At 43.0% G+C, this 14,771-nt stretch overlaps 1 protein-coding gene across 1 annotated transcript in view; it reads right to left on the bottom strand.

Annotated features, from left to right (window-relative positions):
- Nucleotides 1–3,625: 3,625 nt before the first annotated feature.
- The window catches only part of Pde7a (phosphodiesterase 7A), a 116,394-nt gene continuing 105,248 nt past the window's right edge, over nt 3,626–14,771 (bottom strand). Inside the window, exons 8-13 of the mRNA XM_052718751.1 lie at nt 11,454–11,585; nt 10,865–10,956; nt 8,573–8,717; nt 7,836–7,932; nt 7,234–7,314; nt 3,626–5,370 (exon numbers count right to left, since the gene is read on the bottom strand). Of these exons, the coding sequence (XP_052574711.1) occupies nt 5,165–5,370; nt 7,234–7,314; nt 7,836–7,932; nt 8,573–8,717; nt 10,865–10,956; nt 11,454–11,585 (753 nt within the window). The 3' untranslated portion in view covers nt 3,626–5,164. The remainder of the gene's footprint in view (nt 5,371–7,233; nt 7,315–7,835; nt 7,933–8,572; nt 8,718–10,864; nt 10,957–11,453; nt 11,586–14,771) is intronic.

The following is a 14,771-nucleotide window of genomic DNA, read 5'->3' on the forward strand; positions in this document are numbered from 1 at the left end:
AAAACAACACTACATAATCCTGCTTCCTAAGGAGAAACTGAGGCAGAGGGAAGAAAACAGGAACCAAGAACAAGGGGACGCTCCCAGGATAGCTGAATTCCATTCCATGTCTCCTGAAGTTCAGCTTTGTAAAAGTGGTCCCCACTGCGACACACAAATCTCTGTACAGCACCCCAGTTACCTGAACTGATATGTCCACTACAATAGAACACTGAACTCCTTCCTGTTATGATGACTCCCAGATAGAAAGTCCAGTTTTCTGTTCATTTTGTGTGACGGAGAGCCTTTTGCATGGCCGAAGAAAGCTCTACCACTGAGCTATATCCCTACACCTAAGAATTTGGAGCAGTTAATAAATGCATGTTTGTGTAATACCCGTCTCATGCATGGCCCTAACTCATTTACAGGAATGGGTTCTTTGGGTGGCAGTTATCCCCACGACGGGATTAGTGTTTTCAAAATAGGAAAATTGGCCCTTTATCCTACTGGCCATGTGAGAAAGAACTAAGTTAGCAAGTCTGCAAGCTGGGAAAGAGACCCCTTTTGGAATGACGGTCCTGGCACCTGATCACGCACCTTTCCAATCCGTGAGCTGTCCTGTGCCACAACGCCTGAAGTAAACCGACAGGTAGACTTTGATGTTTCCTTCAAAACTTTATAATCTTTATAAATTTTAGGTAAGATAAAAAACTGTGATAGCATTACAGTTTTCTGAAATTTTTAAAGACGTGTCCAAACAGTGAAGAAATACTTCAGATTTATTTTACACACACATACACACACACACACACGAAGGAAAGAGAGTGTGAGAGCTTAAAGACAAGTACAAGATGGAATTTTTTAACAGACTGCTGAATCAACTGAAAGCCACAAATGACTAAGTCAGCAGATTTCAATTTTAAGTTCACAGCCAATAATACGCTGAACGTTGAGAATAACGGCATTTCTCTTTCCCCTTCCGTCCTACCAGATTCTAAAGATGGAGTCCCGGATAGTTTAGAAAACTTAGGGAGTTTAAAATTTAGTTGATAAAGTCAGTATTTTACTCAAAGTATCATTTTGAATACTGAAAACTGTATTTTGTAATAAAATTTGAATGCTAAGTGACTTAAGTATTAAGAGATAAGAACAGTGTTAGTTTCCTCATTAAGCCAGTCTCTCAAACAATACCCCAGCATTTCCCTTCATATGCAATTCTGAAAACTAATCACAAACATTGTCTTTCACCAAGAAAATTTGAAAGGAGATCCTGGCTTGTAACTTGTAATGCTCTTTAAAATTCTAACACCCATTGTCACGTTCTGTGTACAACGGGAACCCAGACCTCGTTTACGATACAACTTCAGCACTACCAAACCACTTCTAGTAAATTTCTTATCCATAATCTGATAGCCAAAGGGTACATTCCACAGTAATTGGTTTGCTGATGGCCCAATTTACACCGGCCTATGCCATGCACACTGAAGAACATGAGACCTTTATATTTCTGTCAGCTCATCCCCATGTTGCTCTGCAGTGGTGGTGATCCCTCCTGAAGACCATGTCCCCTTGGGGGTCCTCCCAATGCCATGCAGGTTCTTAGGGAATGGCTGCAGACCAAATCTCCAATGTAAGTTATGTTTCAAATACACATTGAAGATATGCTAACTAGTTTGAACATTTCTTTAAAAGCAGTATGAATTACATTAGTTACTGGTCTCAAGACATGACAAGCTTGTGACAGTTTTTAAGTCTTAAATCGGAAACATAAACATCAAAAAAGCATTGTGGGAAAGACCACTGCAGAACCTCGAAGGGATCACTAGCACCTCTAACCTATACCTCAGGTACAGGGTATTTTTTCCAGGTTTGCAAAGGACAAAAAATGTAATTTTTGCTTTAAAAAAAAAAAATACAAAGAGGCTTGTTACAAACCATTATGTTTAAGGTACAAATATTAATGAGGAACCAGATTTGTAGTTAAGGTAGGACTTGTCAAAAATTTTTTTCTCACCCCTAAAGCAGACTTCCTCACCCACCCCCTCTTCAGTACTGGGCCCAGACTCCCAAATGGCTGCTACATCCTCAAAAATTCTTTGACATGTCCAATTTATCTTGAAATGCCATGAATTTTGCACTATGTATTTGCTTACTTTAAAAAAAAATGTGATCTAAATGTTTCCTCAAATTCTTCTAGAAGAACCAATTGTTCAGGAATATAAGTCAAAGCAGCAGGAGGGTGACCGGTAATTCCCACACACTGTAAGCAAACCAACTCTGCTGGGTTTGGGAGCATCAGCTAGCGACACCTTGGCGTTAGTAAACTCAAGACCAGCACAATCGGGGCAGAAGTAAACAGGTACCCCAGGCAGTGAACCGCCTAGGCCAGCTCAACAGAAAGGGCTGAAGGACGTGACAGACACAGTGGGATTCCCAATCAGGCTCATGTGGAGAAGCAACCAGTGGCAGAGGGAAAGTGGGTACCCAGTCCCCAGCTATGGATATCAGCAGGTGTCCCCACAGGGAGATGGCTGCATGAGGAAACGCGTCCCTTGCTCAGAATCCTTGCTCACTGAGTAAACCAGCTGCTCCTAATTTGGCTTCTCAAGGAGATTTGCCTAAAGGGAGAGAATGATTGGTAGTTACATTTCTCATTGCAAATTAAAATGCCAAGACTGTTCTTTACAATGTCAGTTACTGTGAACTTGTATAAGGTGAGTTTCTCATGAGCTGGGAAACAGCCTATGAGTTTACAGGAGTTTTTGTCAGACCTTTGGACAAATCAAATATGCTGCCACTTTAGGAGGGACCGATTGGCTGCTATCCTGTACCTATGCTGTCTAATAAGAGAGCCAAATGTGAGCATGGACCACTTGAAATGAGACTAGTCTGAGTTGAGATGTGGTATAAGTTTAAAATACAAAATTTAAATTTCAAAGACAACACCCCACTTTAAAAAAAAAAAAGGTAAAGTATCTTTAAACATTATCATATGCCTAAATAAAATATTTTGGATATATTAGAATAAGATTATTGAAGTTGCATCTTTATGTAGGAAACAGGTACCACTCAAGTGGGTTCTGTAAACTTCTACTTTCTTCTAGAAATTAAGAACACAGATGTTTGACTTTAAAGTTTGCACCATATTCCTTTTAGTGAATTAGGCCTGGGAAGGCAGAAAGGCCACTCTTAACTGACATGGAAAGTTAAAGGTGCACACCTTTAATCCCAGGATACAGAAGCAGGGAGATCTGGTAAGTTTGAGGCCACCTGAGACTGGGGAGACCCTGTCTCAAAAAAAGTGAGTGGCTGTTGGTTATGTTGCTTTAAGAAGGTCAACATAAACACAGCTGGTACTTTCAGCCCTTTCCAAGGTGTGATTTCCTAGGCATTGCGTTTCCCAATTGCGGGAACAAAATGCTTTGAAGTCAAGTACCATCCATACTAGGCAAGCCTGATCAAACTGAAGCAGGCCTTGCACACTTGTGGGGTGCAGAGAGTAAGGCCACATGAGCCAGAGGAGGTGTCTGCACACAGCTTAGACTGCAGAATACCCAGGAGTGAGTGGAAAAACGGCTGACTGACCACCTAGGAATTCAGCACATGATTTCCAAAGGATCGAGTGGGAAGGTAAAATGCAAAGATAAAAATGAGAAAAGACCGGTTTTTATTCATCAAAAGTTAACAGCAACAGGCACATGTTTGAATGAGTATGGCAAAGCCTTTGACAAATGGCTTTACACTCAAGCTTTCTCCCAAGATGGCTGTTGCAACAAACTGTAAACATAATTAATAAACAGTCTTTTACAGTAACGAGGGAAATACAAATGAACTAAAAGAAAGCACCGTTTCTCAAACTAGATTACAGTTGTGCTTGCTCTACATAAAACCATTGAAAACAAATTACAAAAGTGGAATGTTTTGTCTAAAATTAGTCCTTAAATTTTATCCTAGAAAACGTATATTCACATCAAAAAGCCCACCAAAGCGTAACGTTTCATCAAAGGGAGGGACAAGAAAACAATGCACTTTTCCAATCAAAACGAGAAGTTTGGTCACTTAGCTTTGTGCAGAGTTTAAGGCAACTGGAGCATCTTTCAGCTTGACCCACCTTCCCCTCCCCCACGTGTGGCTGCTCACTATGTCACATTCTAAAACAATAAATAAAAGCTGACATTTCCAATCCCTTCCCACATGGATGGACAGAACATGCACAGCCATACATGCACAAACATGCACGCAAACACACACATACAGTCACACAACATACCTCTCACGCACTGCAGCGAAAGGGACTTTAGTTCCCTTGATCTGAAGGACACACTTCCCTACCCCACTTTATTTCGGATTGGCAAATACCCTGAGCTGAGATGGTGTGTTCAACAGTCCACCTTTCCCTTGCATGTGCAGGTCAAGTGTGCAGCAGTGAAAACAACATGCAGTGTCTTCACTGCAGTCTGGACACAGCCGGGACACTGGTGTTCCTTCCCTCCCCCCAATTAAAAACGGAGAGTTCAAAATCTGCATTGCCAAGCAGCACTGGAGTGAAACACTCGGTGCTCCGTGATAACCACTCACTCTCCAGTGCACAAGACAAAACGGCGAACGAGAGGCTCTGAGGGCATCCAAAGAAGAAAAAAGGCAAACCACAGGAGAGCTGCAGGCTCCAGTTCGAGCAGTGAATGTCTCAGTGGTTCCTTCACAATCATGCTCCAAGGCAATTTAGAACCAGTATTTCAGAGTTGATTTGTAAACATTTGAGTCTTGCCAGAGGCAGCAGAGGCTGGGCACTTCACATTTCTGTTTTCTCAGAGAGAAAATAGTGGAAGGGACGGATGCGCTGCTGTATCAGACAGGTAGACCAAGATTGCTGCTGAGATTCGGTTCAAGTTTCAGGGCTTGGAGGACACATGCTGTGAAATCTGCAGCAAGTCTTCCTCTGTTAATCCTTTCTGGTTCTCCTGCTGAGCTTTGTATATTCAGGGTCTCACACAAAAGCCAGATGCATATTGCTGTATATTCAGGCTTATCATTAAAAAGTGGGCTCAAACGATCCAACAGAGACAAACTCAATAATAAATAATGCTGGCATCAGTTCCCTGGACAGAACCAGTTCTTCACCTCGAGAGAGACCCATTTCACAGTTCCAATCTTGCAGGAGGGAGTTTTCCCCACTGGTTCAGGGTTATGATAATCGATTTTCCTGAGTTAGTGACTGTGAGTTCAACTCAAATGCAGCATTGGCGTCCTCGCTGCTGGGCTGCTGTCTTTGCAGTCCCTTCCAGCTGGCTTTATTCAGCCCCACATGTCCGAGCATTGTCTGTGACAGCCTCGTGTCTGAAAACCTGGCCCACTCCGTAAATAAAGGCTCCACTAGGTAAGTCATGAAACCTTGAGAAACGGGGGAAAAATCATTAGTATACATATCTTAAATTGATCTTTAAAACATCTAGAGTTTTAATGTTCTTGAGTTCCACGCAAGTATTACCAGAATATTATTTTTCAAAAGGTCTGGTTGTGTGTGCACATGTCATTTACAAATCCGGATCTCTTGGATAACTCGGTGGTACTCTAACCAGAGTGAGCTGGCCAACATTATCCCGCCTTTCCTGACTCTCTCTCAGCTGAACAACCAGATCCTACTTAAGCTAATGGATGGTGACCACACCAACTCTAAGGGCACTAGGACTGAACACAGCTCAAGGGACATTCTCAGACCACTGCAGGCCGAGAGGGGCCCACTGGTGACTGCTTCACTTCCTCAGGGGTGGAATATTACACCTGGCGCGCCTTAGTATTTATACAAATGTCAAAACTCCTGAGTAGAAATGGTCTAAGAATCATGAGACTAGTTTTTTAAAAAAATGACTAAAGTGAGACCAGCCAGTGCACACAGGGAGGTCAGAGGCCAGCCTGCGGGAGATGGTTCTGTCCTAAGCCATGTGGGCCCCAGGGATCAGACTCGGACTGTCAGGCTTGATGGCAGCTACATTTACCCACTGAGCCATCTTGCCAGTCCTTGCTTTGTTCTTTGAGTATGACATACCCTACTATATAGCTAAGGATGACCTTGAACTTCTGACCCTTCCTCCTCCACTCCGAAAATGGTGAGATTATAGCCATGTATAGTCATGCCCAGCTAAAATCACGATTTAAAACACATTTTTATTCATGTGTGTGCTGAGTGCCTTCCATATGTGTCTGAGTGTCCTCAGAGGCAGAGGCCCCTAGAGCTGGAGTTACGGGTGAGCCACCTGATGTGGGTGCTTCCAATACAGCTCTGGAGCAGCTGAGCCATGGAAGTCCTCTTTAGACTAGAGAGTAATTTCCTCAGGCAAAAAGACATAAAAGGGACTACTCATTCACCTAGCTTGCATATTTCACCTATTCTTTGGACTTGGGAATCCTGAAAATGAGACAGCAGATCTGTTCACTGTCTCGTTAGCTCCACCAAGAGAAAAACCACAGTGTAGAGCCTCAGCCACAGGAGCCAAGGGCGACTCCTACAGGATCAGCACCAGGGCCCTCCGCAGGCTGTGCCTGTTGTCCGCATCTCTGACTGTAGTCAAGTCAGCCCCTCTGCCCTACAGGAAGATGCTTTGTGATCAGGGGCGTGAAGGGGCTGCTGCTGCTGCTGCTGCTGCTGCTGCTGCATTCTCCCGCCGCATTATGCCTGTGCTAGCCCCGAATCTCTAGCAACTTCACCTTCCTGATGTTTATCAACCCATTTCACCATGTTCACTCTGAACTCTAAGGCCCTCCCAACCCCAGCTGCTTAACATACACTCTACTGTAACTCTGGAGTGTCATCCAGCCATCTTCCTCCACTTTCAGTGGCGATCACAGCACAGTCTATGCGTGTCCCAGTACACGCTTAGTTCCCTCACTTCTAGAGTGCTTCCCACCTCTTGGTACAGTGGCGACAGGCAGTGGGACGACAAAGTCAAAAGCAAAGAATGCATTACGTGTGTACACTTTGGGAGCCCGACAGAGGGACTGACTGCCTGGGGACAGGAAGGTGGCTTCTGGAGGAAGTGACATTTGAACCTTCAAGAAACGAGTCTAGGAGGCAGACAGGAGGGGCTGGCAGAGAGAGGGAACAGGTAACAGTGGTTAAGAGTTCCTCAACTCTCCTACAAACTAGAATGAGCATAAGCTGAATACTCTGTTTTGAATGATTTTCTAGTCTAGTCTTAACAAAATCAAAATGAATGTAATTTTTTTAACAAGCTCCAACTAAATGTGCATAGTTACCAATCTGGATGTTGGCAATCGACTCAGTCTGACGGTCACAAAGTGGACTCACACCCAAATGGTACTTTTTTTCTATATCTCCTATAAATTAAAAAAAAAAAAGGGAAATGTTAAGATGGAACAGATCTGCTATCTAAATCTGTAACAAATACCTTCATTGTATCTGTAAATTTACTGGAAGAACATTACACCATCCTCATGAGAGGATTAAACGGGAAGTTAGCAACACACAGAAAGCTTGCCCAACTGGTATCACTAAATGGACCACATAGAGGGTTTTTTACTAGGTGTTCCTCCCAAGACTAATTCTGTCACTATTTTCAAGCATGCCCCACATGCTCACATGGTCCTGCGTTCTACACAGGCAAAGGGATGGAGTGACCAGAGCAATCTTTCTGCACAGCCAAGCCTGCAACCTGCTTTCTGTATAGTCATGAATACACAGAGTCACTCAGTCTCAAAGTATGCTCCGTGTGTTACTGGTCATACTGGTTCATAGCTACACATGAACTACGAACAGTTGTTAAAAACATGATGCAGCTACGGTGAGGCTCTTCTAAATGGCTGGGTTCTGAAGTTATTCACACGGTACTATAACCTGCCTTGGTGGAAGAATTCCTCCGTTACTTTTTCACTCCACTGCTTGCTTAATTCCCAGTTCCGACATGGGTTACAAATGTCAGCACATTTCAAGGCCATCTAGCAAACAAAATATTAAAACTGTGTTAAGGAAGGAAAGCTCTTAGTTGTACCAAGTTTCAATAAACTCCAACAATGGGAAAAACACCGAAAAGAGAAAGGAGCACCTGGGCTGGTAGCTCAGGTGTAGGGCACGTGTTTAGTGTGCCTGGGATCCAGAACCAAATAAAGTGGAAGCCAGCCAAGAGGAAACTACCGTGAAAGAAAACTCTCGGTTACATTAACTTGATGCTGCCACCGATCTACCAATTTTTCGTGCAGAAATGCTGATAAGGGTGCCGAGCCTGTTAAACTGGAACTACCCTCGACAATCCCAAGGAGGCAGCGACTGGGTCAGTCATCAAGTACCAACAAACCAGAGAAACCATCTACTCCTTGCCCCCCCTTAATGTGAGACTTCATCAGAACAGAAAGCCGCTGATGACTGGGTGCCCTTCACTCTTCATCGGAAACTCGGGGATGAAAGTACCAAAGCCAGACGCTTCTCCAGCATGTCCCTCTGGAAGGGAGTGTGCTAACTGGGGAACTTCTCTTTCCTTCCAACTTACCCTGAAAAAATATGCTGCTACAGGGTTTCCTTTTTGCTCTGCCCGTCACATGAGTTACCCTGCAAACAGAATCTTTGCAGTGTGGACCTTACCTGTAGAACCAAATGCCTATGTCTGCCATCGTCAAGGTGTAAGTCACCTCTGTCCAGGTGCGATCTGAACAATGACAGGTACTCGTTCTGGCGACTGATGTCTGTGGCTAGGATCAGAGCACCTATCTGAGTCTCCATCTGCTGCCTGGAATTGGAGACATAAGAAAAAGACACTGAGTACTTTCAGTTCATTTTCTCCCTTAAACTTAAATATTCAGAAAGTTTTACAAAACCCTAAGATACCCCGTCAGTTGCTTTAAACGTAATATATAAAAAAGTATTGGGAAGAATGCATTTAAAAAAACTATTAAAATAATCAAAAGTCAAACTAAGTTTACAGGGAAATATCACTATGCAAATATTCCAAAGGAGTATCTTTTTCTGTCATCCAAAGTGTAATTATTCACTTAAAAGGGGAAGAGTCAGTGTAACACTGGAGTGCCACTTGAGAAATTCTTAAGAATTTTCTTATTTTCTTAGAAATCCATGCGTACAGCAAATGACTTAAAAGTCAGAACATTCAGAGAGAGAGAACGCTAGCCCATTCAACTGTCCACTGAGATACTTGAGAAAGATGCTTCATGAAATCCTAATAAAAGTCTACTCAGCAGTTGAATCAAGTGGCCAGAGAGACGGTGTAGTGGTCAAGGGCATAGACTCTTCTTCCAGAGGACTTGGGTTGATTCCCAACTCCCACATATACTACCCACACAGTAACTCCAGTTTCAGGGAGTCCCTCACTCTCTCCTGGTTCTGGGGCACCAGGCACACATGTGGTGAATGGATACACATGTAGGCAAAACACCCATGCACATAAAAAAAAAAATGAAAAGTCAATTATCTATATAAGTATATTTGAATTTTCTGGAGGGAAAATGTAATATGTTAATACAGGTAGCAGATACACTGAATCATTTTAAAAACTGCCTCATGTGAGATAACAAGAGAAAGACACTTAAAAAAAAAAATCTGTCCTTAACAAGGTTACAGTAAGCTTATCTTTGTGTTTTCAACAATAAAGAGCTGTCACCAAGGCCAGTGAGATGGCTCAGTGGGAACAGCACTTGCCTCCCAAGCTTGATGACCTGAGTTTATCCTGAGGACCCCAGAGGAAGGAGACTGCCGTAAGCAGTCCTCAGACCTCTGCATGTGTGTGAACCACAGCACATCTGTGCTGAATGCATACAACACAGTTTTACAATTTAGAAAACAGTTAAAGCTGGCTGTTTGGAACCTGGGGCCTATGCAGGGACACTTTGCTCAGCCTGTGAGGAGGGGACTGGACCTGCCTGAACTGAATCTACCAGGCTGAGCTGAATCCCCAGGGGAGTCCTTGTCCTGGAGGAGATGGGAATGGGGGGTTGACTAGGGGGCTGGAGGAGGGAGGACAGGGGAGTCCATGGCTGATATGTAAAATTAAATTATAAAATAAATTAAATAATAATAATAATAATAATAATAAAAGAAAACAGTTAAGGAGGTTAAGACAAACACAATACTGAATATTTAAAATGAAGTGACAAAAGGCCACCCTGGCAGGGCAGGAGATGTTTCTGCCACCACTATCACACTGGACTAACTTACATTAGTGTTTTTATTAGGCCACCAGAACGGCCTGTTTAGTGTCACACTACTTTTTCTAAGCTATTTTCCATTGTTCTTCTCATTCACTCTTTTGTCTGACAGCACCACAGGTGTCTAAGACTGCACATCTGCAGGCCCAGGGCCTCCTGATACGGAGTGCTGTGTTGGCTTTGAAGGTGTCCTGAGGCTGGAAGGAGTCTGGCTATGCAGTGTCCACTTTCGGTGTGAGCTTTCAGCCCAGATCTGAAGCCTTTGTCAACAAAGTATGAAAAGTTAAGTAAAGCCACCAAACCACTGTATGCGGAGGTTGACAGTATTCAAAAAGATGCAATATCTTTCATAAGGTAAACAGCCAATGAAACACCAGGGGCACCTACCCAACAGAATGTTGATAGAACTCTTTGGATTTTAAGGGTATGAGTATTCATCCCACATTTATGTGTATGTGCCGGGAGTAGATGTCTGTGAGCCAGCATGAGTTGCTGGGAACTGAACCCAGGTCCTCTCCAAGAACAGCAGGTGCTCTTAACTTCTGAGCCCTTTCTCCAGCTCCACAATTTTGATAATTTTTAAAAAGATACATCCAGTTTAACAAAAACTGAAAACTATGGAACACCTGACTAATAACATATTTTTCAAACCTTTATAAACTAGTTTAATTACTAACTTTATTTCCATAGGCAATATATTTGTCTTAATCCAACTTACCTGCTCTCCAGTGGCAAATGTGAGAACAAACCAGATTCTCTCAACAAGCCCACTGCTGATCTCCAGTGGTGATTTTCCAGGACTGAGGTATTCTATAAAAAGGGTTTCTCGGTTACCTGACAGTCATTTCTGAACATAAAAAACCACTTGTCAGCAACATCAACTTGGTTAAAGCTTTAACACTCATTGGAAATTTGCTTCCACTACTTTTATTTCCTTAAAACACTGAACAGCATGGAATGCAAAGTATTAAAATATTGTTAATTTATTCGTGTGTGTGTGTGTGTGTGTGTGTGTGTGTGTGTGTGTGTTTATTTGTGGGTGGGTGAGTGCATTTGTGGTGTGAGCAGCATGCACATGAGCACGTATGTAGAGGCCAGTGATCAACCTTGGATGACGTTCCTCAAGAGTCATCCACACTGTTTTCTGAGAGGGTCTCTCACTGGCCTGGGCCTCATGGATTAAGTGAGGCTGTTCAGCTAGTAAGCTCAAGGGATCCTCTTGTCTCTTTCTCCTCAGTGCTGGATTTTAAGCACATACTAAAAAAAACAAAACAAAACAAATTAATTCTCAATGGAACTGTACTAACCTTGTATAAAGTTGCCAAATAATGGTTGGTTTTGATAAGGAAAGGCTGATTAACACCTGGGTGATCCAGATCATGAGTAGCAGCTGCAATTAAGCTCAGCAAGACATCCCAAGGAGTTACAGAATTGGCAAGCTACAGTGTAACAAAAGAATAATTAATTAATACAAAGAATTAATAATAACTATAATAATAATAGTAATTAATCACAAACACACCTGAAATACACTCTCTACCACTAGGAGCCAGTGGGGGTGATGGGTCTCCTCCTCTGCCTGGTAATTTTTTAGGTGTCCCTTAGTGCCATCAAGAGCCTGCCAGGCAGTGACTTAGGGGACAGTGCAGTCTGAACTGTGATGCACGGTGCTACTGCCTGACGGACAGAGCTTATCCTGACTCTGCCTCACTTTCACCACACAGCTAAAAACAGCTAAGACAGGAACTACTCCTCCTCAGAAGCAACTGACTCTCAACTGACAAACAGGGTTGTGTATTTTCATTCTACCAATGGATGGCCACATGCAGGACAGTGAAGTCACGCCAGAAAAGGAATTTCATTGATTGCAATGTAACTTCAGTCGTAGTAATTATCACCATACTTAACCAACAAAATAACCATAGCTAAAAGTCTATTATTAGCTGATGAAAAATTTTAGCAATAAAAACCTTGAGTCTATCACCAGCATCTCTCATGAAGCAGCCCTTTCAGGAACACCTGTTCTCATCCTGTAAGGCCCATCTCCAGGGACCCACACTGTACCCTGCTCTCCCCTTCAGCCCTAGCCCTGGCAAAGGACACATCTGTGTCCACAGCCCTTTCTTCACAAGTCCGGCCATAACGGCACTCGTTTGATCCGATTTTTATTTAGGTTTACTTTAAGATAGTTTGAGCTTGTAGAACCTTGTAATCCAACAGCGAAACTCTCTGAGCATAAATCGCTGATAATGCTAACATATGAGAGAGACGAGGGTGTTACAAAACTTCAAACATTCAAATCTGGGCATTTCCTTCCCAGGCCAGAAGAGACCTTTTTCTGCCTATGTGCTGAGGTTTATCTCAGTCACATGTCACTGAGTGCTTGCATCTAGGAAGCTACAAAGTACCTTTAAATTTGTGATTTATTATTGAGGTGGGGTGGGGAGACACATGCCATGATATGTGTAGGAAGGTCAGAGAAAAGCCTTCAGGAACTGGTGTTTTAATTCTGCTGTCCAGGGATTGGTTTGTGAGACAGTGATCACCGCCCCAGCCCTGTGAGGTATCTTAAGGTAGAGAACATACATGATTTCTCTTTGTATCATACAAGTTAGTACATGCTCGACCTCAATAAATATGGCAAAGTTAGTAAACAACATGACTTCTTCTTCAGAATATACAAAGGGTTTAAAAACCAAACTTAAAAAGCATATTTTTATTAATTCTTTGAGAATTTCATACCTGTATGTAATGTGAGTTGATCATACTTGCCCAACTCTTGCCCTTACCTCCTCCCAGATCCACCTCTCACTCCCCTACAAATTCCGTGTTCTCTTTTTAAAGAAGTAATCCACCCCAGTCTAATCTGTGCTGCTCAGAACTCACGGGTGGGGCCGTCCTCTGCAGTGTTCAACCCTCAGAGGAAACTGTCCCTGCCCCAAGAACCACCCTGTCAACAGCTCTTCTGCTAGGGAAAGCTGTCTCTCCTGATTCCATCTAGAATGCTGACTTGATCTTGTGGAGGTCCTGTGGAGGCAAACATGGCTGCTGTGAGTTCATGACTCATCCTGCTGTATCCAGAAGACTTTTGCCCAGGCCCTTTCTGACCTCTGGCTCTTACAGTCTATCTGTTCCCTCTTTCTCCATGGTTCCTGAGTCTTGCACAGAAGGAATATGATCTGATATAAATGTCCTATTTATGGTTGAATAGTCAGTCCATAGTACTTCTCTGCTCTCTGACTAGTAGTCAACCAAATGTTTTTTGAGACAGAAGTCTCACATAGCCCAGGCTGGCCTTGAACTCACTATGTAACTAAGGGTGACCCTGAACAGATTCGGATCCTCCTGCCCCCCTCTTCAGAATGCTGGGATTACACATGTGTACCATCACGCCCAGTTTTATAAGGTGTTTAGGACTGAACCTATGCCTTTCTGGCAAGCTAAGCAAGCATTCTACCAAATGATCTAGACCCCCAGCCCTAAAAGCAAACTTCTGAAAGCACTAATAAAGATGAACAGAAGGTGGACTGTAAATCAAGCCATCTCTTCCGTGACTCAAATGAATGAGCATGGGAGTATATACCTAATGAACACCTAATTTATGAATGGGCATGGAGTTATAAATGGAATGCCATGTCTTTCATTAAGCAACATGGTAAAGTATTATATTCTTATGATAAGAGGAGGTGGTAAAATAACATTGAAGTACCTTCCTGGAAGAAAATGGTATCTTAGATTTACTGCAAAATTACTACATGACCACACATAATTTTACAATCTCAGGTAAAAAAATGACACACAAAAAGAATTTTTTAAAAATTCCGTGGGAGGGTTGAAGACAGCCTAGTGGGTAAGAGCACTTGCCCTAGGCCTGAGAACCTTTGTTCAATCCCCAGAAATCCTGGGAAGGAAAGAACCTAAAAGTCAGGCTTCCCTTCTCCACTCCAACTGGGGCATGTTCATGCCCCTCCCCCCAAATACACAGTAATAATAATGAAGTCTGTGGGGAAAATACAAAAGCAAATCACATATTTAAAGCAGAAAAATGATTAAAAATATAATGTTTCTGTTTAAAACTTTTACTAGAAAGAGAACTTTATAACAAATATAAGTAATTCAATGGTGTGTGTATATGTGTGTAAATGCATGTGCACATTCACATGTGTGAATATGTGTGTGTACTTGCTACAATGCGCATGCTATGGAAGTCTGAGGACAAGCTCAAGTGTTGGATCTCACTCACCCATCTTCATCTGAGACATGGGTCTCTGTTCTTCCCACAGCACACGCCAGGACAGCTGTCCTGCCAAGCTCCAGGGCTTTCCTGCCTCCCACCTCTGTCGGAGTGCTGGGGTTACGGACACTCTAGGGCACAGACGCTGCATATCCAACTCCTACATAGGTTCTAGGGGTGCAAACCCAGGTCCTTGGGTTTGTGTGGCAAGCTCTTTAACCCAGTGAACTATCCCCCCAGCTGCCCTAGTCGTCATCTCCATTACTGTGCTAAAACACTAACCCATGCAGTGTGCAGAGGAAAGTTCATTTCTTCTTACTCTCCAGGCTACATTCACCATCAGTGGAAGCCGAAGCAGGAACTCAGGGTGGGAGCTTGAAGCAGAAACCAC

This window comes from Peromyscus californicus, unplaced genomic scaffold (assembly GCF_007827085.1).
Source record: "Peromyscus californicus insignis strain IS unplaced genomic scaffold, ASM782708v3 Scaffold_5__1_contigs__length_169319896, whole genome shotgun sequence".
Classification (NCBI taxonomy): Eukaryota; Metazoa; Chordata; class Mammalia; order Rodentia; family Cricetidae; genus Peromyscus; species Peromyscus californicus.